Source organism: Manis javanica, chromosome 13, assembly GCF_040802235.1.
Source record: "Manis javanica isolate MJ-LG chromosome 13, MJ_LKY, whole genome shotgun sequence".
Classification (NCBI taxonomy): Eukaryota; Metazoa; Chordata; class Mammalia; order Pholidota; family Manidae; genus Manis; species Manis javanica.
In genome coordinates, this window is record NC_133168.1 from 100360429 (window position 1) to 100383072 (window position 22644).

The following is a 22644-nucleotide window of genomic DNA, read 5'->3' on the forward strand; positions in this document are numbered from 1 at the left end:
ATTTCAGTGATAACCTCTTGTCCATAATTTTTTCCAATTTGGGAGGTGTGGGTTGCTCACATCTACTCCACAAGCTCAAAGATGCCTACAAATTCATGGCTTCCCTCAGTTCTTTTTTACATTTTAAAATATTGAATGTGGTCTTTAGGACCACAGAACAGCAGCCCCTGGAGGCTTCCGCATCCTGGTCAGGGACCTGAGGCTGTCCCCTCACGTGGCAGAGGGACTCACAGAGGGGGTTAGATCAAGGCCTCTGAGATGGGGGTGGCCCTGGGGTCCCGGGGCCCAGGGTCCTCACAAAGGTCCCCATGAGAGGGGACAGGTCAGGGTCAGCGAGACAGAAAGGTATGGCCCTGCCGGCGGTGCAGACAGAGGAGGGGGCCCCGAGCCGAGGCCACGGCACTTCCAGAAGCTGGAAGAGGGGGACACGGTTCTCCCAGGGTCCCCGGAGGGGCCGGCCCTGCCCGCCGGGATTTAGGGGAACGAGGCCTGTGTGGATCCCCGCCCCTGGAACCTGAGAGAGTAAACGTGTGTCATTTTAAGTCATCAAGTTTCAGTGATTTGTCACAGCGGCCCGTGGAGACCACACACACTAGGAAGGGCGGATCCACCCCCGTTCACAGCCTGGGCCCCAGAAGCTCCCTTCCTGAGGGCTGCATGTAGGGGCGGGGCTCCATGGCCTGTCACAGCCCCTTCCACCCGGGGAGCGGACAGGCGTCATGCGGTTCAATACCACACTGTTGGCGGCTCGAAGGACTTGGCATCTCACCACAGGCACAAGACAGGCCAGAGGGCAGCCGGAGCTCCCCGGCCCCAGTGCCTCCCTCCCCTGCCCGCACTAGCTCATCTGCGGGATGAAGCAGGTCCCAGCGGCAGCCCCTGGCTGCAGCACTGGCCGCCATGTGGCGCTGCATTGACAGCTAGGGGCCCCATGGCCACACTGCCAACAGCCGTTTGTGGGAAGGGAAGCCACGGCCCACATGTCCCTCCCGGCCGATCCCTGCCCGCGTCTGCACAGACGCCTTCTCCACGGCAGCCTGCAAGTGGCCTTCAAACTGCAGAGCCCCGACGCAGGGGCCGTGGCCCCCACCCACAGCCTGACACCGGCTGTGCTGACCCGAGGGACCCCACTCGGCGGGCGGGCGGCTCCGGGCGTGGAGGGGGGCGAGGCCAGGGCAGGGCGGGAACAAACGGACACAACCCACTGTCTAATCCAAATGCACTTCTCTTTATTCAAACCAGGGTCAAACTGGTCAGTGGGCGCCCAGGAGCCCCGAGCACGGAGGGTGGCTGACAAGGCCTCTTTGTCCTGGACGCAGGCCCAGACGCGGGGTGGACGCCGCGAGGCCGGCTGGGCACAGCCCCCTCGGTGCACCCGCAGATCCCGCCAGGCAAGTCAGTCGACAAAACCAAGTAATAAACAAAAAACAAAACACACTCAGTAGATTCTTAAGCTCCCAGAGTTTCTGGACCGAGTCCCAACCCTCAAAGCCAAGAGCGAGGGGAGAGAAGCACCTCGTTCCCACCAGTGCCGACCGAAACCCTATTTTAAATTAAAAAATAAGCCAGCATACATCGTAGAAAATTTCTCTTAAAAATCTCACAATTTGTAAATGTATATTTTTTTCTTTAACATAAAAGTTTACAACATACGGTAAAACAAAAGGCTCAGGAAAAAAATTTCAAAAAAAGGAAGAAAAAGAAACCTGAAGTTCTGAATTAAAGCTGAAAGATGTTTTTAACCCTGTTGTTGAACCAGTGACTTCTTTTTATTGTGCTGATGGGTTAGAGAAAGAAATATATTTAAAAACTTCAGTCCAGACACCCACAGCCGCTTCCAAAAGCCTCTCACCCACCCCCCGAGGTGGAGTTGCTCTTTTCCCGCCAAGTCTGTGATTGTCACGAGTTCACAAGTCTCGAATTCTGGGTCTCGGTGACCTGCCGTGCACGGGCGCCAGCTGGCTAGCGTCGGTAGGGGTGGAATCCTTGCACGTTGTGGTTCTGACCTCGTCCAAAGCCACTTCCACCGGCGGGGGGCCCGCCCGAACCTGGAACTGCAGGACCCCCGTAGGAGGGGGGCTGCTGGCTGGGGTCTGAGAAGCTCTGTCCGAAGCCGGCCAAGTCCTGTCCGTAACCTGCCAGGGGAGAGTCCAGTGAGCTGGGCAGCAGGGGGCCCTACTTCCAATGAGGCAGGGCGGGCGGAGGCGTAGGGGTGGCTGGTCGGCAAGCTTGGCCTGGGCCAGGCTGACCCCATGGCAGCTACCACATGGAAGAGAAGCAGCCCTGAGACCTCCCAGTCCGTCCTGTCCCCTCTGCCTGTTCCCCACTCATTCCCAAAGGCTGGGGCTCAGGGCCCAGTGCAACTCTGCGCCCCCGGTGGCCTCACAGCTTGGAGACGGATGGACTGCCCGCCTCGAGGATGCTGGCTGCTAGGAATGTAGGCATGGCTTTCAGTACCTGAGGAAACACTGGCCGGCCCTGGGCTCCCTGCAGACGCCCCACTGGCCCCAGCACAGAACTGGGGCTTATTACAACTAACCGGCACTGACCCTGGGCTTCAATGACGTGCACAGCCTGCCCCACTCACCTTGCAGGCAGAGGCCCTTCTGCAAGGGGGGCCACACATGGAAGGCCAGCCCCTGGCCCCGGGTTCCTGGGAGGAGCGGGGGAAAGGGGGGGGGTGGCGCACAAAGGCAGGGCCCCATCCCAGAGGGCACAGTCAGGCCCACCCCTGCTGGAATGGCAGAGGCAGTGATGCCCGATGCCCAGGTGCAGGCAGGGTGGAGAGGGTGCCACCTACCTAGGCTACATCACTACACAACCTGACTGTGAGGGTGTAAGCAGTGTGAGCCCAAAGCTGGGCAAGTCTCAAGAACAGATACCCAGGCCTGGAGAGACGAGGCCAGATGACAACCCAGGGCAGCCCTGGCAGAGGCCTGTGGCGGGGGGCGTGCTCACCCCACTGGGCCAGCTCACGGCCTGCTCCGGATGGGGTGTGGGACCCATGACTCTGCCTGGGGCCCCCGAAGCCCTGAGGGGGAGGAAAGGGCACGGTGTCCCCGTGCAGGCATCGTGTCAGCCGCCAACGGTGGCATTTGCAGGCAAGAGCGGTTTCTACTCGGAGACACTGCACTCTTAGTTGACACAGTCAGAGCCCCAGGTGGGGCAGGCCCCAGAAGTCCTGACCCCTGGGCACAGGCTGCTCCCCGGGCGCCCCGGGCCTCCCACGAGCCCCGCCCATCCGGCTGCAAACCACCTTCCTGCAGGCCAGAGCTCGGAGGCCTCCACAACCAGGCCCCTCCAGTGAAGAACAACACCAAGGCCCCACCAGCAGCTGCTCCAGACCAGGGCTGCAGGGCCGTGCGCCCAGAGAGCCTGCCCCGCACTCAGAAAACCCAGACAAGTGAGGGGCGGGCCTGCTGGTGCGCACATAGCCTCAGAGTCCCAGACCCAGAGGCCCTGGGACCCCCAGTGCCCAGTCCACACTTTTCTGCGACCACCACCCTAGCAAAAGACAAGAATACCGCTCCACGCTGTTAGGCCCCAGGTCATGTGCCCTCCCCTGACAGCCCACCCAGGAATCCACCCGCGAGGGAGGCAGACCCCAGAGGGCAGGGCAGGGCAGGGCAGGGGGCACCCACCATACTGGCTATAGGGGAAGTCTGGCTGGGCAGTCGGGGCTTTGCTCATGTCTGGGGCGGCCTGAGACGGAGGCGGGGGGAAGGCCAGAGGTGCAGCCCCTGGAGTGGCCGGTGGAGGAGGGACCCCCGGAGGAGCAAACTGATCCGGTGGGGGAGGCGGAGGCCCATAGCCAAAACCTGCAAACAAACAGGAGAGAACACAGACACGGCGCCTGCCCCCGGCCCACACGCACCTGAGACCCCGGGCAGCCAGGGGGACCGCAGGGGCGGCGCAGGCAAGGAGCTGCCCACAGTGCCAGTGAGTGCCAGACACCGAGTGCAGACGACTGTGGGACCCGACGAGGACAGGAGCCGGCCGCAGCCCAGCCCCACTGCTCTGGGGGACAGGAGTCCCAGAGCCACCCTGCAAGGCCGGGCTAATGCCCCCCCCTTGCCCGGACCTTGGACCGAGACACTGTTTCTATCCACCTCTGGTGTCCTTACAATTCAGTAAGATGTGGTCCAGACCATGGCCTGCCCGAGAGGAACCCACACCCAGGTCCAAGGGCTCGGCAGGAAAGGGGACGGGACGTACCTGGTGCTGACGCCCCGCCAGCTCTGGCGCCAGCTTCTCTACTGCTGCTGGAGGGGCGGGGGCAGGGTGCCGGGCCTGCCACTGGGGGCACCGCTCTCGGCGAGTGCATGGGCCCTGGCGCACCTCACAGCTCCATGCTGAGGGCGCCTGGCAGGCAGGGACACTGTGTGACGAGGGGGCTGTGACAGACTTACTGAATTGTGGGGGGGCGCCGTAGCCCTGGGGGAAGCCCTGCGGCGGCGGGAACCCTCCAGGAGGCGTGGACACGATGTAGGAGGCGAACGGTGGGGGCGGCGGGGGAGCTCCTCTTCCCGCAGGGGGTGGTCCGTAGCCTCCTGGAACAGGTGCGGTGAGGACGGTGACCCCTGCCCCCCTCCCCCTGTCCCCCCACAAACAAGGACTTACCAATTGCCTGTCCTGCTGGCACCCACATTCCTATACAGGAAGACAAAGAAGGGGTCGGCGCTGTGCCACTCCATGGCGCAGACCGGGGCACAGCCACCCTGCGGCCCCTCAAGTCTGGCATCGGTGTTGGCCTCCCCACACCAACTGTCCCTGACCCCCACTCCCTCCCACATGGGAGACCCAGGCCTGCCGGCCGCAGCTGGGGAGCTGGAGCAGAGCACAGGGCCTGGGGCAGGAGGGACCCGGGCCTCCCCAGCACCTCACTGGGGTCCCGGCAGGCCAAGCCCACCCCCTCTCCCGCTGCAGGCTGTCTGCCACGAGTTCCAAACACCCCCCATCACGCCCCAGAGGCAGAGGCCACAGGGACAGCCGGAGAACTGTGGTGACCACGCAGCCCCTCTGCGAAGCCCTGCACTGGGGCAGACGCTCACAGCTCTGCTGGCTACAGTGAAGCCTGACTGCCCAAACCACATGTGGGGACCTCGGTCTGGCCCGAGCACACGGCCCAGGATCACACAGGCCTCAAGGCGACTAGGACCCCAGTGCATGGGCATGGCCTTGCTGCGACCCCTCCCCTGCTGAGCGCGGCTCCTGTAGTGCGGCCCACACCAACCTGCCGGCCAATGCCTGGGATGGGATGCTCCCCCACCCGCCTTCACCTACTCCGGCAGGGCCCACCGCAGCCCCAAGTCAGAGGGATGGGTGCCTGTGGTTGCAGGAAGCTGCCACCCCTCCGGCTGGGAACCTCACCCATCCCAAGCCTGCCCGGCGTGCCTCACCTTGCGGGCCGTAACCCTGCTGCCAGGTGGGAGGGGGCTGGCCTGCCCAGCCATTGGCAGCACTGGGCACGACCCGGCTGCCCCACTGGCTGGCACCTGGCTGTCCTGGTGCTTGGCTTTTGCTGTCCCGAGGTTCAGCCCGTTTAACTTCCACCTGGACAAACGGAGTTCTGGTTTAGGGAGGCGCCGAGGGTCCTGGACCCCCTGCCCTCAGACACACCCTCAATTACTTATGACTACACTTAGCATCTTATTACAACTTAAAACTAAGTACTTAACTATAAATCCTTATTTAGGCCAGTAGCAGTAGCTTTTTCTCTTAAAAAGTACTTTTCTGGTTGTTTAATTTTTTACTTAAAGTGTTTCTCAGGTACAACAGATGCAACCATAAGACACGCTGCGCCCCATCTGCTGCAGGGCAGGGGGCAAGAGCCGAGGGCCCTCGCTTTCAGGTGACACGGGATCCCTCAGTTAAGGCAGAATGGCAGCGCCCGCCGCCCACGGCCTGTAGGCCCAGGGACAGACACCACCACGCCTGCACAGCCGCCCTCGCGGGTGCCGTGGGGGGGGCCTCCACTGGGAGCGGCCAAGCCAACGGACACGAGGACCCTCCGAGCCCGCCCCGCCTGCGCTTTCAGCTCATACCTGAGAAACAGTTGGTTTACTTAGGTTCATTTTAAATGTCTAATGGAAAATAAAGACTTACCTTCCCCAGGCTAATGCTTAAAGAATCTCAATTAACTCAAAATGTCGGAGGGAATGGATGGGTAAAGAGAATCTTACAATTACATCTAACAAAAAAGTAAACGAACATGCAATAAAATGGACATTTGAATCAGTAAGCAATCTTCATACTGTGTTAGGTCAGCAGCCCAGGACCCCTCCTCTTTGAACGCGGGGCTGGGGCGGTGGGGACCAGCGGGCGTGCCCTGCTTCTACGCGGGGGCTGCCGCAAAGCTCCCTCCCCCACACAGCCTGTCAAACGCAGGCAGACCGACAGCAGCAAGGCCCCAAATTCTAGGGCTGCCTCGGCATTTGGGAATCCTGAATTTTTCTCGTTTTTAATGATAGATTTTAACGAGAAGAGACTTGGAGTCATCTGGGGTCTCAGTCTGGTGAGCTAAGCCTTGGTTTCAGAATCTGCCGTGAGGCCCTTTCTGGTAGGGGAGGAGCAGGAAACGAGGGCTGAGGCCCTGGCCTCCCAGAGCCTGGTGGAGGGGCAGAGTCCCCATCGTACAGGGCACGGTGAGAGCAGGACGGAGGGGGCATCGCTGAGGACTCACACCGATGGATGTGTGCGGCTCTCCTTCAGGGGCCTGGGTCTCTGCTCATAGAGCAGAGCAGGCCTTGGGATTTGAGACGAATGTCCCTCCTGTTGGAACAGGGGTGCAGTCCCTGGCACTCGGCTCTAATTACGAGTGGGACCCAAGCCCTCTACGGTGGAAGCGCTCACTGAAGGGCAGTGGGGATGCCGTGTCTGGCCAGCGAAGGTCAGGGGTGGGGCTGGGGTCTGGCCCCTCGGTCTTCTCCTTGTCCTGCAAAACCAGGGGCTGCCCGGGGACGGGGGCACATGGTGCGATCAGCACACCTGTTTGCCCCCAAAGCAGGACCACGCCTCTTCCAAATTTTAAATGTCACAGTACCTTAAAACACTGAAGGTGGTGGACTCCCATGAACTTGTGCTCTTAACTGGCATGCATCCTTGAATCCGCATGCTAATTTTAAACTAAGAGATTCAACGAATGTCAGAGGGAGACTTGCGTCCTGTTTAGTCAGGTTCGAGGGGAGTTAATTAAGCTGCCACAAAACCTCAGCCACCTGCATATAGAGAACAGCCACGCACGCTGCAGCGTTTACCGGCTTCCAGGGAGCGGCCAGCAGGCGGGGAGCGGGCAGTGAGGACCGGACAGGAATCCTGCCAACGCGCTGGCCGTGTGCTGACCAGGCCCCCTCCGAGGCAACACAGTATGAAGATGGACCGGAGGTCACTGGACTGCATGGGGTTAAGTACTACCGAGAGCATGTGGCTGGGGCCGGGTGACAGTAAGTGACCCAATCAAAAAACCAATCCTTCAGGATGTTTACGTCTCGTTCGGTTTTACAAGGAACTGTTGTCAAAGGCTCACTAGGGTCGCTGCCATCGCGTTAGGGAGCGGCAGGAGACAATCGGAATGCGGACAGACATCTGAAGGAGTGGCCACTGGAACCGAGCCTGAGGCAACCTGCGGTTTCACTGGAGGCCGCCCAGCAGGCCACCCACCGCTGCCGCCCCACCCGCCTGGCCGCCCTCCCTCCAGCGCAGGGCCCAGGGCCGAGGGCACAGCCCGGAGCCGCGTACAGAGCCGCTCGGCAGGACGGGCCTCGCTTCCGCAGAACCAGGTCTGCCCACAGCAGAGGGTCCCAGGGCGGCTCACCCGGCCTTTTTTCTGCTAGAGATTTTTTGTTTCCAGTGAAATCCTGAAGTTGCCTAAGACTTGGTTTGGTCTTAAGGTAAAATAAAACTACAACTACACACTTTTTTGCCCATGATGTCGTGAAAATGCATGTTGACAGCCTGGTCCACTGATTGTTCGTCCTCGAAAGTAATAAATCCAAAACCTAGCCAACGACGAAGAGTGAATCAGGTAGCAGGGTGTTGTGACACAAAACAGGATGATGAACAGTATTAGGGACAGGCCGAGGGATCGACCCTGGGTTCCAGAGAAGCCCGTGTGAGTGGCCGTGGGGAGCCCCCAGCAGGGAGCGCTCCGGGTGCAGGCGGCCTGGGACAGCCAGCGCTGCAGCTCGGGAAGCGAGGGCCAGCCCGGGGCAGGCCCCGGGGCAGGGCGGGTGAGGGTGCCTCAGTCGGCTGTGTGGGTGCGTGTCTGCTTATCTGGAACCCAGGATTCTCCCCCTTGGCTTCATCTGCTTTGCACTAGTGCTGACAGCAGCCATACATCGTTCTAGCGCGTTAACCAGTACGTCTCTACCACAGTTAGTGCCTCGCTAAGCTTACCCAACACGTTGGGTAAGCCCAAGGAGTCCCATCAAGGTAACATTCATGTGCATACAGGTATCTATCTGTACGTATCTACGTGAGTAAAATACACAAAGATACAGGCCACAGCGGGTTCCAGCAGGTCAAACTGCTGTCGGCAGCAGAGAGAGAGGTGCCATGTCATCAAAGAGAATTTAAGGGGAAAATTTAGCATCTCCCAAACAAGCAAGTGGCAGTATAAACGAAGTTTGGTTGGTCTGCGTGAGCGTGCCCGCCTGCTAACAGGTGTTTCGGGCCATGTCCGCTGCACTAGCTCCAGGGGCCCACCCGCTCTATGCCCAGAGGAAGCGTGTGGCAGTCAGCTGCCCGGAGACTCCACAGAACACAAGGTGGGCAGGGGGGCTGGGCTGAGGGTCAAGATGGCTCAAGGGGCGTGGGGGATGTAGGAGCCAGGGGCAGGGGACAGTCTGGGGCAGCCGCAGGGCGGGGCAGGCCATGCAGGGAGGGCCCCGTGGGAGGAGAGCCACCCAGGGGCTCTCACGCTGGCTGCAGTCGCCAGGACTACGGGCAAGAACGTCAGCAGAACCGCCATGGGAGGGGTAGTGGGGGAGGCACCTTGGACAGGTGCACTGACACTGGCAGGAAAGGCCACCTGGGGTCCTTGGACATGTTCTCTGTGCACATGCGTGTGCCTGAGGCCTGATCATGCACACGCATGCACAGAGAACGCGCGCACGGCGAGAATGGAATTGCAGCTGCAGAACTAAAGGCACAGGGAAGGCAAAAGCTGGAGCAGGGCTGTGGGGCGAGGGGGCTGGAGGTCAGGGCTCGCTGCCCAGCAGCCAGACACGTGCGGAGCCCTGGGACAGGCACTGGGGAGGACAGGGACAGTCTGAGACGCAGCACGGACAGGGCTGGGCGGGTGGGGGAGGAAGAAGGTTGAGAAAGTGGGCGTGAGCTCTCCCAGAAGCCCCCAGAAGCCCCGCTGACCCGCTACCTGCTGCTCCTAGCGCCAGTCCCACCCCGCCTGCCTAGCTCGAGGGCTGGGTGACTCAGGGGACCCAAGCCCACGGGCAGGCCGGCCCACGGCCCGGCCCCAAGCGCGCATCCTGCCTCGGGCTGACCAAGGGAGCTAAGAGCCGCCCTCAGGAGTCCCGGGTCCTGAGGCCAATGGTGGAACACAGCCTGGGTGATGACAGCAAGTTAGAAGTCAACATTCTCTCAAAGTGCAGGAGAGTCTGGAACCACAGGGCTGAGTGGCCCGTTATAGCGCGAGAGGCGGAGAGTCGAGGGGAAGGAGCCCAGGGGCAGACATCTAGGGATGCGTCTGTCTCTCAAGAGGCGACATCACCACTGAGGAAGTGGACAGAAACACACTGAAACTTCGTTTACACCCCACTGGAGCAAAGCCCGTCCCCTCCTCTGGCTGCGGGACTGGCCTGTACCTGTGTGATATAATTTAGCACCTGGAGAAAAGAAATCTAAAGAGATATCGTTAATCACAAACAATTCACAGAGAGAAAGAAAACAACTTACTTAGCGTTACTGTACTGTGAACACTTAATTATGTCACTAAGCGCATATGTCTACGTTAAGATAAGACTCAGACTTAACGGCCTAATCGACATGAAGTGAGGAGACGTCACTTAACCAATCATGGAGCAAGGGGGAAGATGAGGCTCAAATGGCAAACTATTCTCCAGCACGGCGGGCGCATGCTGTGGGCAGCGCGGCCCAGTGCGCTGGGGGCCCCGCCCGGCCTGGGCTGTGGCTGCAGAGCCCAGGGTGGCAGGTCGGCTCGCAGCTGGGCCAAAAGCCGTCGCTGAACCAAAGTGTGTAGGCGGGAGCGGGCAGCAGCAGCCACAGAAAGGGGCATGGGAACTAGGCGCCCGCGGCCCCTGCCCCCACACCAATTTGGGCGTGGCGTGGGTGGCCCGGGGACCAGGCAGACATGGGCTGAGAGGGCCTCCCTGGCCTGGTCCCCCCCGACTCGGGAGAAGAAACAAGAAAAACAAGAAACCCTGGGATGGAAACAGGGAGCCCGCGTCCGAGCTGGCACAGGCAGACCATGCCCGACACTGCAATGCCCTGACTGGGGGACTGAAAACAGGAGCATCGTGAGGGGAGGTCACGATTTAAAAGAAGGCAGATCTGTCAGTACACATGTAAAAACAGAAACTGGGTTGAAATTCATGTCAGGTTGTAAAAACTTCAAAAGAATGAGCCAAAAAAAAGACAGCGGCATCTGACCTTGGTTGGCATGGCAGCGGATGCTCGGAGCCTACATTTTGATCGGGGGCCTCCAAATGGTCCTATTCTGAGGCAATGCTCACTACAACCACCACCTAATTGTGAAATAGTTTGCCATCTGAGGGGAAGGTCAAGGACAAATCCATCTCTTTTACCTCGAGGCCTCTGCTTCTCCGCATCGTAGATCATGACCACTTCTGTGACCTGGAAGAGAGACGGCGTTCTGGCACCTGGGTGTCACGGGCAGTCACAAGCACACTGCCTGCTGCAAGTCCCGCGGCAAACGGAGGCCTTGTGGGGTCAGAGGTCAGGGATTCCCAGGCTAGGAGCAGGCCAAGGAGGGCATGCCCGGCCTGGCCTGCATGTCAGTGGAAAGCTGGGAGGCCGTGCCCCACAGGGCCCACACGAGGGCCAGGGCAGGTGCCGGGACGGAACGGGCCAGACTCAGTGCTCAGACGTCCATGCCAGCCTGCCTCGGTCAGCAGCCTCCCTGCCCCTTGTCCGCCCAGCCAACAGGGCCCGTGACCTGCAGCAGCCCAGGGTGACATGCCCAGAGTGTGACAGGATGCCCTGCTCATGCCATAGCCCACACTCTGCCTGCCCCATGAGAGCAGAGCTGTGTGTGACCCCACGGAACTCTAAACACCCTACACCTATAAGGGACTTTAGTCTTATCCAGAAGACAAACCCGGCCTGGAAGCAGATCCGCCGTCAGAGGAAATCTCACGAGATGCCCAGCCAGGCACCGGTGCTCCCCAAGACAGTGGGGCACCCTGGGACAGAACCCCCACCCCTCCCCTCCCGCCCTGGCCCAGGCCTACCCTCGGATGCAGCCACAGCTGCCACTGCTGGTCCTGGGGGAGGATTTGACCCAAGGATCCAGATGGACCGTGTCTAGAACCCAGGCACAGCAGGCCGGCTCCCGTGGCCAAGCTGAGCCCTGCACCCCCCAGCACCCCCCAGCGGTGTGCACATGCTGTGCATGGCCAGCCCAAAGGGCCCTCCAGGACGTTGGCGTGGGGCTAAGATTTGCCTGGAAAAGCCGTAAATCCTCTCCCAGTGGCCAACGGACATGAAGAGCATGGACGGGGCACGGGTCCGGTTTGTTTGGGGCGGCTCAGGGGCTAGAGAAAGCCAGCAGGCCTGACCTGCTGTGGACGTGGCTCCAGTACCCGCCTGTGCGACCGAGCAGAGGTCCGGGGAACTCACCACTCCGAATTTCTTGAAGTACTCCCTGAGCTCCGTCTCACCGCAGTTGTGAGGAATCCCACCGACAAATATCTTATTTGATTTACTGTTGTCACTCCTGGGTCCTTTCTGCTGTTTTAAAAAGGAAAAGGAAGTCAGTTCATGCTAGACCCCCCTCCCCCCGCCGCCGTGCTCGCCCTGGTCCTGCAGGACGAGGCCCCGGCAGCGGTTTTAGGAGCAGCTAGAAGCCAGACCAAACCAGAAACCCAGGGAACCTGAGAACCCAGCCGGCGGCGAGCGGCTGCTCCTCCTCCTGAGAGGCCTAGGGCAGCGCCACGCTCCTCACGTGGGGCAGAGGTGGGGGGGCCCGATCTCGGCTCCCGCTCCTGACGCCCCTTATCCTCTCCACCCAAGGGGCTCATGGGTTAAGCTGACCCAACTGGTCTGGATTAACGAGGACCAAACTGGAAGGTGGGCGAGGGGCTCTGGGACTCAGGGTGTGGGCTCTGGTCGTGCCTGTTCTGAGTGAGCGGCTCAGGGGCTGTGGTGCAGCAGGGCCTGCGCATGGATCTGCCTGCCTGTGGCGTGAGGCCCATGGCAGCCCTGGGGTTGCACCTGGGCTGACAGGTGGTTGCTGGGACAGTGATGCCCTGGCGGGGCCAACAGGTGCTCAGGCCGCCTAGCCTGCTAATCAGACCTATGCCGAGAGCCTGCACTGCGCCCAGGAGGACTTTCCGCGAGGACAGGCACACCCAGTGACGGCCTTCTCTGAGAAGTGCTGGGTAGGGAAGGGGTGTGGGCAGTGGGTGACGGCCAGGAGCCTGCCAGCCGGCAAGCACCAGGGCCACACATGGTGGGCACAGAGTCGGGGGGAGGGGGCGCCCCTGCACCAGCCCCAGCAGATCTGGATGGTGGAGCCTCAGACCGAGGATGATGAGGGCGCAGTGCAGAGCAATGGGTGGCGGGAGCAGAGGGCACCCTGGCTGCTGGCCCACAGGGGCAGGTTCCCGACAGGCCAGCAAGAGCTGTCCTTTTCTTTAAGGCAGACTATAAGAACACTCTTGGCTGTGAGACAAAAAACTTACAGCACTGGATACACCTGAGTAGTTCTAGTCGCTCAAACATCAACCTAGACCTCCTGTCGCCCTCGATCTTTGCGGGCAAAGTCAGCAGATGAGAGGCACAGGTTTCCCCCAAGCTGTGGCTGTGGGGCAGGGAGGGAGGCCGCCTGCCCAGCCTCTTACCCATCCTTCCTTGGGCCGCGTCCTCTCTGGCTGCATCCCCCGAGGCGTGCACGGCTTCGGGTCGATCTGTAGGAATTGCAGATGAGCCAGTGCTGAGTGTAGGGCCACACCCAGAAAAGGTGTCTGCATGGCCAGCTCCTGCCCCAGCCTCACCCCAGATCCGCATGCGCTCCACTGGGCAGAGGCTGGCCCCAGGCTGAACCCCCCCAGGTCAGGGACAGAGGGGGCTGGAGTTGCTGCACACGGGTACGGAGATGTGGCTCCGGAAGGACACTCACGTTTCGGCCGTCCAGTGTGTGTGGCCTGCTGGCCAGCACCGTTCCCACACAGTTTGGGTCTTTAAATTTGACAAACCCAAAGCCTCGAGACTGGTTGGTGGTTTTATCTTTCATGATCACACAATCCACAACTTCTCCATATTGGGAAAAGTAGCTGCGGAGAGTCTCTGCTCAGGGATTGGGAGAGAAAGACAAACATGCACGCCAGTTACGCGCAGACGTGTGCGCACATGTGCCGCTTCACCAGCCTGACCCAGAGACTTCTAACCTGACTAGTCGACTCACCTGGGGGGTGTTAGGGAGGGTGAAGGACAGGGAGGGACCCGGGGACAGGTGCCCAAGGGAGCCCAGGGAAGTGCCAACCCGGCCCGAACTTCCCGCTCCACTGAGCTGGGCCACCGATCGCCACGGAGCCGGCTCAGCTGACCAGCTGTGCGGTGCGCAACAGGACGAAAGCTGCAGTTTTAAAACAAGATGGGTCCTCTGTGCCCGGCCAGTGCCCAATCAACTGCCTCTCCTCTCCAGAGAGCAGGACAACGCCCGCCAGGAATCAAAGAGCCACCCAGGGGTAGCAGGAGGGAGGCCCAGCTGAGGGCAGGGCAGCGCCGCGCCCGTGCCTACCTTGGGTGGTGCTCCAGTCCAGGCCGCCCACGAAGAGCTTCCTGCAACCCAACAGACCGGCATCAGGCCTAGGCAGCTCACATCAGGGGGCAGCTCCCCTCAGGGGGCCGCCTGCCCGCCCGCCCACCCTCCCCAAGGTGGTGCCCCCAGGTCGGGGTCACGCCATCCCTGGCCTCGTGGGCCACGGATCTGCTGCGCCGGAGGGGGCTGGTGGGGAGCCGGAGCTCTGACAGGCTGGCCGCCCACCGCTCCTGCCACCACGGCAGACCCGGAACCGCAGGGACTGCCCTGCCCGGGTCCACCTACACAGGTTTTTTGGAGGTTTGCAACGATCTAGAAAATCTCTTTCCTCTCTTACCAACTGTAAGAATAGAATCCACGGAACACACGAAATGTGTGCCCATCAGCTGTTTATGTCGCCGTACGTTCTGGTCATAGGTTCTGGTCAATGGCAGGCTACAAGTGGCTAAGTTTTTGGGGAGTCAAATGTTGTATGTTGTATGCAGATTTATGACTGCACACGGGAGGGAGCAGCACCCCTAACCCCCACACTGTTCAAGGGTCAAGCTGTACTTGTAGAGTTAGATGACATGAGATTACAGATAAACCAGAACAACGCTGAGATGGAGACCAAAGGGCAGAGCCCCAGACGCCCACCTGTGGCCAAGGGTGGGGCCCACCATCACTGGTCAGGTCCCCACAGCTCCAGACGGCACCCCCGGGGCCTGGGCTGTCCTTCTGGGCGGGTGCAGCAGGACTTGGGGAAGACTGCCGCGGGTCTGCACACCCTGGGACGGGCGCCGCGCCCAGCTGAGCCCATTCTGGCCTCTCAAGAGCAGCCGGGAGAGTGCCCTCCCGCTCACACCTTGCCGGGGGACAAGTTCCCTGCTGTGTCTCTTGACAGGATGTCCGGCCTCCTCAACCCACACGGGTGTGACAGGAGGGCCTGGGTGGCAGTGACCCTCCACCCTGCCTGCTTCCCCAAGAAAAGCTGCACCCAGCACTAACTGGTGGGCCTGCAGATGCCAGTGCGTGGACCAGGCTTGGTCCCCACCTGGGACATGGGGCCCCACAGCCCCCTGCAGATCACGGCCTGCACAGCCTGAGGTGGGCGGCTCTCCCTCCGCCAGAGGACAACCCCCACCCCTGCCCGGTGCTGCCGGGGCGCCAGCCCCCCGCACAATGCCGGCGACTGAATGGCTTTGGGGCTCCTTCCCACTCCGGCTTCCTCGCCAAGGAAGGAAGGTCTCGATTTAGCATCTGAGAAACAAGCCCCCCGCCACCCTCAGAGCACCAGCAAACGGGCTGCCGTGGCGTCCACGTCCACGGCTCAGGCGCGCACCGACCAGGCCGCTCCCCCCTCCCTGAGGCCCTGCAGGCCGGCACTTCCTGCGGGCCTGGCCACAGCAGGGGCGCAGGGCAGACATGACAAAGGCCACCCTTAGGCACAGGAACAAACAAGGGTTCACTGTGGGAGAGCAGCTTCACTCAGGAAGAAAGACCTCAAATGTTCTCAAAAACCAAAACCAAAAACCAAATACTTCCCGTGGAAATGTGGCCTCTGGCACTGCACCCAACCCAAAAAGCAGAGTAACAAGCAGGTGCCCCCAGGCAACCGCCGGCCACCCCCGGCCCCCAGACGAGGGCCTCGTGGACCGGTCACAGTTCCAGCCCTCGTTTAAGTTTCAGATTTGGGAACCAAGGAGAACAGACCAGAAAAGCCACCGTCCACACAACCAGCACGATTGGGATCTGCCCGGGGACTGGACGGCGACTCGGCGCGAACGCTGCCCTGGCCTCACTGTCGTGCTATGTTCTGGTATGAGGCGCTTTTGTCTTTGGACGACAGGACACACGGAGCTGTCCACACAGGGGCACAGGCGTCCCTACATGCCCAACGACTTCCTGAAAGACACCCAGCATGAGGGGCACGCCTGCCCACCGGCGAGGCTCGACGGGTGGCTGGCCACTATGCCTGCCATCGCTCTGTAAGCCTGAAGTTCTGTGGAAGTTTCATTCCTGAGGAAATGACAGGACGACAGGAAACAGGCCCATCCCGGAGGGAACCTCACAGAAAGGGACAGCTCAGAACACAGTTTGTTAGCTCAGGAGGGAAAAACCTCAGGGCCCCCATGCCAGCGCCACGCTGGGCCCCTCACCTGGCCCTCTTTCCTCTCCTCCTGCCCCAGAAGCAAACTTTCCCAGGTCTGCAGACAGGAGGGCCCCACAGGCCCCAGCAGACCCCACTGACCACCGCCAGGACCCAGAACAAAGCCCAAACCTCTAAGCCTCAGACTTCCAACCAATAAAGTCAGAAGGGTCCTGGGTGCCAGCCTCCCAAGTAAGCACCCCAGAAGACAAAGGGGTCCTTGCAGCAAAGCCATCTCCTAACAACATGGGCGTGCATGCCTGGCGCAGGGGCACGGCAAGCGCAGAACCACAGCACCCAGGACTCAGATTCAAGGCTAGCTACCCGCTGGGTTCTGGGAGCCTTAGTTACCTGGCTGAAGCTGGAAGTCAAGGCCCCCGGACCTCGTACCCTGTAAGCCCACAAGGAGCATGAGAGGCTGTCCATGGCCAGCACGCCTGTTCCCAGGGCCTGAGGCTCCACCTGCCTCTGTTTCCTTTGTTTACCCAGTGTGCCCAGGGCTCTGTCTCAACAGCGGATGCCGGGGACATCATCCTAGAAGCGGCTCTGCAGCAGTGACCTGGCGCCCCGACCTCAGTTAATATTCACCCTCTTCTGCCTGCGGAAACCGAAACCTGCTCCTGGGCAGCTATCCTGCCCTTGCTGTGTACCTTAGGGCGTCCACATAATACTTAGGCCAGAAGTACAACTTCAGTGGCTTTGGGAAGGTGCCATCCCACCTGGCAAGTGGTCCGCAGAAGGGGAGCAGAGAGGGAGAGAGCTGTGCTCAGGCGGGCAAGAACCGGAGGGCCCGGACCGTCATGGTTATTTGGCAAAAGGCCCCTGTTCTCAGCGTGCACGGCCAGAGTCCAGGCTCGCGCTTCCTGCCTCTCCAGTGGGTGGGGCCTCAGCTCCCTGTGCCTTCATTTCCCTGAAGGAAGGGACGCAGCCCCTGGAGAGACACACAGCCCAGGAGCCAGGAGGGCACCGCACCTCTGGGCCCTTCTGCCACAACAGACACGAAGGCCCAGAGGCAGCTGCTGGGGCGTAGGCCTCACCCCAGAGCTCGCCCATCGCACCTCCAGCCTCTCTCTTGCCACCTGGGTAGTACTGTACCCCCCCCCACCCGGGTTTCTGCAGGGGCTGTGTGATACCAGGGAAGCCCCAGGATCTGCCCTGTGCTGACGACCTGGGAGGGGCCCACGGAACACCTGGTGCCTGGCATCACCTCCCAGACAGGACTCGTGTCCTCCTCACCACCACCCTGCCACCCAGCAAGAGCTGTCTTCTGCCAAAGCATGGCTCACCACTAAGGGCCTGGCGCTGGGACACGGCATAGCTCCCTGGAGTGGGCCCAACCAAGCCCCTCGATTCGCCAGGACTGCAGGACTCCCAGCTCCCATCTGTCCACCCCTGGGTCACCTTGGGCCAGTCCCCGGTCCCGAAGCCTCGGTCCGCCCTGAAGAGGGAAGGGTCTGCGCACATGGCAGCTGTCCAGTTGCTGAAGGCCTGCTGCGCCACAGTATGCGCTCTGGGAGGGCCTCTGCATGCAGGAGGGCATGCCACCTGGTGCTAGGTCTGCTGCAGCCACTGGAGGCAGGAGGAAGCCAACCGGAGCGCCTCCGGACAGTGCAGCCGACATTGCAGGCGCCACGCTAGGCCTGCATAGGATGTGTCCTCAGCCACAACAGCGGGTGCCACGCACTCCTCGAGAACAAGGTTGGAGACAGCATTCCCACACAGGGGCTCATTCGGAGAGATCCTGCCTGGGGACGCCTGTGCTCACCATGACTCGGGGAGCTCCTGGCATCACAGGGCTGGGGGCCAATGAGGCCGCTGAGTCCCAGTGCCCATGATGGCCCAGTGCCTCAGTGCCAAGGGAGGAGCCCCAGCCCAAATAGCTCTAGAACGCAGAGGCGGCAGCCAGAGAGGAGCACCTCCACCGACCACACAAAGGAGCCTCTCCCCCAAACACATGGCCCTCCCACCTCCTGGGCGCTCCACACAAACAGGCATGCGACAAGCTGGCCTTCTCCGGCCCTGGCCCCCACCAGCCCAGGCACAGCCAGAGCTCAGCTCACGGCGTCGACTTTCTAAGCCTCAGCAGTGAGCCTCCAGAGAGCCGTGGCTGCGAAGGAGCCCAGCACCCTGCCGCCAGGAGTGCTGGCTTAAAGCGGCTGCAGACTCCCGTCTGTCCGGCTTCGCCTCCCCCCACAGAGCCCCGCCTCTCTGACTGTCCCTCTGCGATGTTCAGGTGTCCTGTCTCACCAGTCTCCAGCTCCCTGACACAAGTCGGCTGCCCCACACCTGTGGGCACCTGACCACCTGACCGGGAATGAGCTGTTCCCCAGTGCCGAGGTAACAAGACGCCAGGCAGAACCTGCATCAAGCGGCCTTTAAGTGGACTTTCAAAGGTCAAAGCAAGGGAAGGGGACTCGGTCAGTCCGCTCAGCAGCGCCTGCCCTGCCGGGCCTGGCTCCAAAGGGTGGCCATCTGCTCGGCACACGTTAGGCACATGGGCCACCCATGACGCCCACTGCTCCTACCACCCACCCCTCTGTGCTGTGACAACCAGGACACCAGGAACCCTAAAATCAGAATCTCATCCAGCTCTGTGCTCCCACCAGACTTCCGCACCGACCTCTGAGCCGCTCAGGCTGAGGTGAGACTTAGTGAAACTCTTCCTTCCAAGACTCAAGACAAGACTCCACAGCACAGATGCCTGATGGGGTGGTGCCCCAGGCACCGCACACTCCAAGGGCTGGACCCCACAACCCCCCCACACAGGGCCCTGTCAGAGGACTGCTCAGGAACCGCTTAAGTGGGGCTGACCAGAGACCAAAGCAACAGGGGCTGCAAGTGAAGGTTGGGTCATCAGAGACCACTCGGACTGGTACATCCGGGGAACTCTGCCATCACTATGATGGGCATGGCACACAAGCCCACATGGTAATAACCCAAAGCCATAGCTGTGGTGTCCAGCCAGTAAACTGCAAGAGGACCCCTTGTCGGCGAGCCCACTGGGGTGGCAGCACAGTACTGGCATGACTGTACAGAGCGGGGGGTCAGAGTGGACCCCAGACTCCACATCCAACAGGAACAAGGCTCCTGCGTGAAATAAAAACTAGTCAATATTTTTTGGCAACAGATTTTTTTACTTCCAAAGCAATAAAAAGCTATGAGACATTTGTGGTTTACAAGTTTAAGACCTGGTGACCCGGGTAGATCTGCCAGTGTGGGGAGGGAAAGCGGCCCATCAGGGACCTCAATTTCAATCCTGGCTCTGCTACCTGCGAGGCAGCCTCCCTGAGCGGCCTGCAGATGCGGATCCTCGCTCTCCTGCCTCCCTCCCCCCCAGGCTGCCTGTGCTCTCCTCCTGGCTGCAGAAGGCTGAGCCTGGGGGGCACACCCACTAACTGGCCTGTGGGACTCACTGGTTTCAGCTGTGCCCCCACTGGAGGTGCGGCAGCTCTTCACCCACCTCACACCACGCAGTCTCCTAGCGCCAGGACCATCTTAGACACAAACTAGGCCTCCATGGTGGGGAACTTTTGGAGAGGGGAACCCACAAATAATCATTTTAGGTCCACAGGTGAAACCTGCAGCTGGAGCCTGTTGGGGGGTGGCCGGCCACCTCCCGCACCAAATCAAGTGCTTTGTAAACACTGCGTCTGTTCAAAGCCACGGACACAAGAAACGTGCACAAGGGCACAGACGCCCTGCCACCACCGTTCCGCTGCTTCAAGAAAGGATTTAACTGTAAAATCACGCTACTCCTTAAGGAGCGGGTCTCTGCAAAGAAAACTAGACCAAACCCCTCGACTAGGACAGAAATGGATTTTCTGGCTCCTTCGGGATCACTTCTCTGGGAACTCCGGCTCATTTAGCATCAGGCAAGGCTATAATTAAAGGGGAAAGCTGAGCTACAACAAACCTCCTCTAGCTAATAGCTGTGTGGAGCAGAAAGGCCTGGGTAGCAAGCCTGTTCCGTCCTTCGGCCCGAGGTTCCCTTTTTCTTTATTCTCAATACGCTCACGAGGGCTATGGGGGCTGCGCGGAAGGGGCTCCAACGACATGAAAACAACAGTTGCAGACGCCCCATCGGGGCCGGGTGCTGCATGGTGGACACCGCGGGGCCCGCCGGACGGGACCCGGGACCGCTCCCCTCGACCTTGGCCCCGCGGGGCCCTCGGTGTGCGCACCTTCCTTGGCGGGGGCAGTGGAAAGGGCGGGAGCAGCAGCCATGAGCCCCAAAGTGGAAGAAGTTAGGCTGCAGAAGCGGAACCCCCGGGCTGGGCCCGCCACGTGCGCCGACCCGCCAAGTCGGTGCGCGTGCCGGGGCCGCCCCGGCCCCTACAGGTCCCCATCCGGTGAGCCCTAGCGGGAAATCCAGGCGCGCGGGCCAAGCGGGGGCCCCAGACCCCAAGACCCCCAGGTTCCCGTCCAAGGTTTCTCCCCCGGCAGGAAGCGGCGGGGACCCTCAGGACCCCCCCCCCCACCCAAGTTTCCCACTGGATGTCTCTCCACAGCCAAGAACAAACGAAGACACCCCCAAATTCCCGTTCGAGGCCCCCTGCCCGGCCAGGAAGTCCCAGGAACCCCCCAGGTTCGCATTCGAGGGTCCCCCGCGGCCAGGCAGCGGCGCGGCCTACCGGGACCCCAAAATCCTCGCTCCGATCCCAGCCCCGTCGGGCCTCCGGCCCCCAGGCCGCCGGCGCGGCCCCGCGGCGTGACCTTGACTGGGCCTGGCCGTCTGGGCGGGGGCCGGGCGGCGGCGCGGGCCCGGTGTCCTCACCCGATCTCGTCCGCGCCTGAGTTGTTCATGGCGACGGCGGCGGCCCTCGGCGTCCCGGGCCCCTGGCTCGCTCCCGCCTCCGGAAGGTCACCGGCCCCGACGCCCTCCCCACTGCCGCGGCCCGGATCTGCGCAACGGCGGCGGGTGCGCTGCCTCCTCCCCTCGGCGCCAACGGTGACCGCGCGCCTCCGCGCCCGCGCCGCCGCCCTGCGCACTCCCGGGCGCGCTCCCGCACGGGGCCTCCGGGGGCGGAGCCAGGGGTGCGCCCGCGTGCGTGCCTGCGTGCGTCGACGCACGTCGGCCTTCTTTCTCGGAGTTGGCCGGCGCCGCCGCGAGGCGCGCTGGGAAGTGGAGTCCCTGAAGAAGAGAGCTCGCAGACAGAGCCGCGTGCAAGCGCGTGGCGTGCGTGCGTGCACGTGACGGGCGTGCGTGCTCGCTCGCGCGCTCGCGCGCTGGGGCGCACCGGGCTAGGCACCGCGGGGGCGCAGGCGCGGCTGCGGCTTCCTTGTTCAGCCTCAAGTCGGAAACGGCAGAGCCGCGTGGGGTCAGCGGCGCGCGGAGGCCACGCCCCCCCGCGGGGTTACGCACGGCGACGGCGCCGCGTTGTGCTCCCCTGCTGCTCGCATGGTGAAGGGGCAACGCAGAAAACGGTACTGACGGCCTGAGAGGGTCAGTGACCCGCCCAAGGTCACACACCCGGGCAGAACTGCAATCAAATCCTGAAAATTAAGTCGTTATGCACAGGCAAAAATCTTTTGGGTATAAACATGAGCAACTCTTCCCTGAACACATCTCCGTGGGCGCAAGCGAAACAAAAACACAAATGAATAGACGGGACTATATCAAACTAAAAAGCTTCTGTACAGCAAAGGACACCATCAGCAGAACAGAAAGGCGTCCTACAGTACGGGAGAGTATATTTGTAAACAGCTTATCAAGTAAGGTTAACACCCAAAATAGATGAACAGCTCACACGCCTCGACACCCAAAATACAAATAACCCTATTAAAAAAAAATGGGCGGAGGATGTGAACAGACACTTCTCCAAAGAAGAAATTCAGGTGGCCAACAGGCACATGAAAAGATGCTCCACATCGCTAATTATCAGGGAAATGCAAGTTAAAACCACAGTGAGCTATCACCTCACACCAGCTAGGATGGCCAGCATCCAAAAGACAGACAACAACAGATGTCGGCGAGGATGCGGAGAAAGGGGGACCCTCCTACACTGCTGGTGGGAATGTAAACTAGTTCAACCATTGTGGAAAGCAGTACGGAGGTTCCTCAAAAAACTAAAAATAGAAACACCATTTGACCTGGGAATTCCACTCCTAGGAATTTACCCAAAGAAAACAAGATGCCTGATTCAGAAAGACATATGCACCCCTATGTTTATCGCAGCATTCTTTACAATAGCCAAGATATGGAAGCAACCTAAGTGTTGATTAGAGGTTACCAAAGAGAAGGGGTTGGGGAGGGCGAGTGGGGAGGAAGGCAGAAGGGGATGAAGGGCCATCATAATCAGCACTCACAGGTAGGGCACGGGGAAGGCAGCACAGCATGGAGACAAGCGGTGACTGTAGCATCTCACTGCACCGATGGACAGTGACTGCAGTGGGGCGGGTGGGGGGACTTAATAATATGCGCGAATGTTGGAGCCGCAATGTTGCTCATGTGAAACCTTCATAAAACTGTATATCAGTGATACCTTAATTAAAAAAAAATTAAGTGGTTATGGAAACAGAGTCCCTACTGTATGCCAAG

General features: G+C 60.9%; 1 protein-coding gene across 6 annotated transcripts; it reads right to left on the minus strand.

Annotated features, from left to right (window-relative positions):
* Nucleotides 1-1209: 1209 nt before the first annotated feature.
* DAZAP1 (DAZ associated protein 1) lies at nt 1210-21114 on the minus strand. Of its 6 annotated transcripts, XM_037018090.2 has the most exons (13): nt 20881-21114; nt 13958-13998; nt 13337-13503; nt 13059-13124; nt 11836-11946; nt 10782-10830; nt 7915-7997; nt 5400-5553; nt 4621-4650; nt 4410-4550; nt 3642-3818; nt 2959-3031; nt 1997-2135 (listed from the first exon to the last, which is right to left on the minus strand). In XM_037018090.2, the coding sequence occupies exons 1-12, from the start codon at nt 20907-20909 to the stop codon at nt 2973-2975; spliced, it is 1107 nt and encodes a 368-aa protein (XP_036873985.1). In that variant the 5' UTR covers nt 20910-21114; the 3' UTR covers nt 1997-2135; nt 2959-2972. The 6 variants fall into 6 exon arrangements, with proteins under 6 accessions (XP_036873984.1, XP_036873983.1, XP_036873986.1 ...); XM_037018089.2 differs by lacking the exon at nt 2959-3031 and having other exon boundaries at nt 1210-2135; nt 11836-11943; nt 20881-21110; XM_037018088.2 differs by lacking the exon at nt 2959-3031 and having other exon boundaries at nt 1210-2135; nt 20881-21110.
* Between the last annotated feature and the right edge of the window lie 1530 nt (nt 21115-22644).

Bases quoted from the DNA above. Each gene is read 5' to 3' on its own strand.
- DAZAP1 (XM_037018088.2), bottom strand. From the start codon at position 20,909: ATGAACAACTCAGGCGCGGACGAGATCGG. The intron at 13,125-13,336 runs GTGAGTGTCCTT...CAATTCCTACAG, and splicing joins ACACACTGGACGGCCGAAAC to ATCGACCCGAAGCCGTGCAC. The intron at 4,551-4,620 runs GTAAGTCCTTGT...CACCTGTTCCAG, and splicing joins GCCAGCAGGACAGGCAATTG to GAGGCTACGGACCACCCCCT.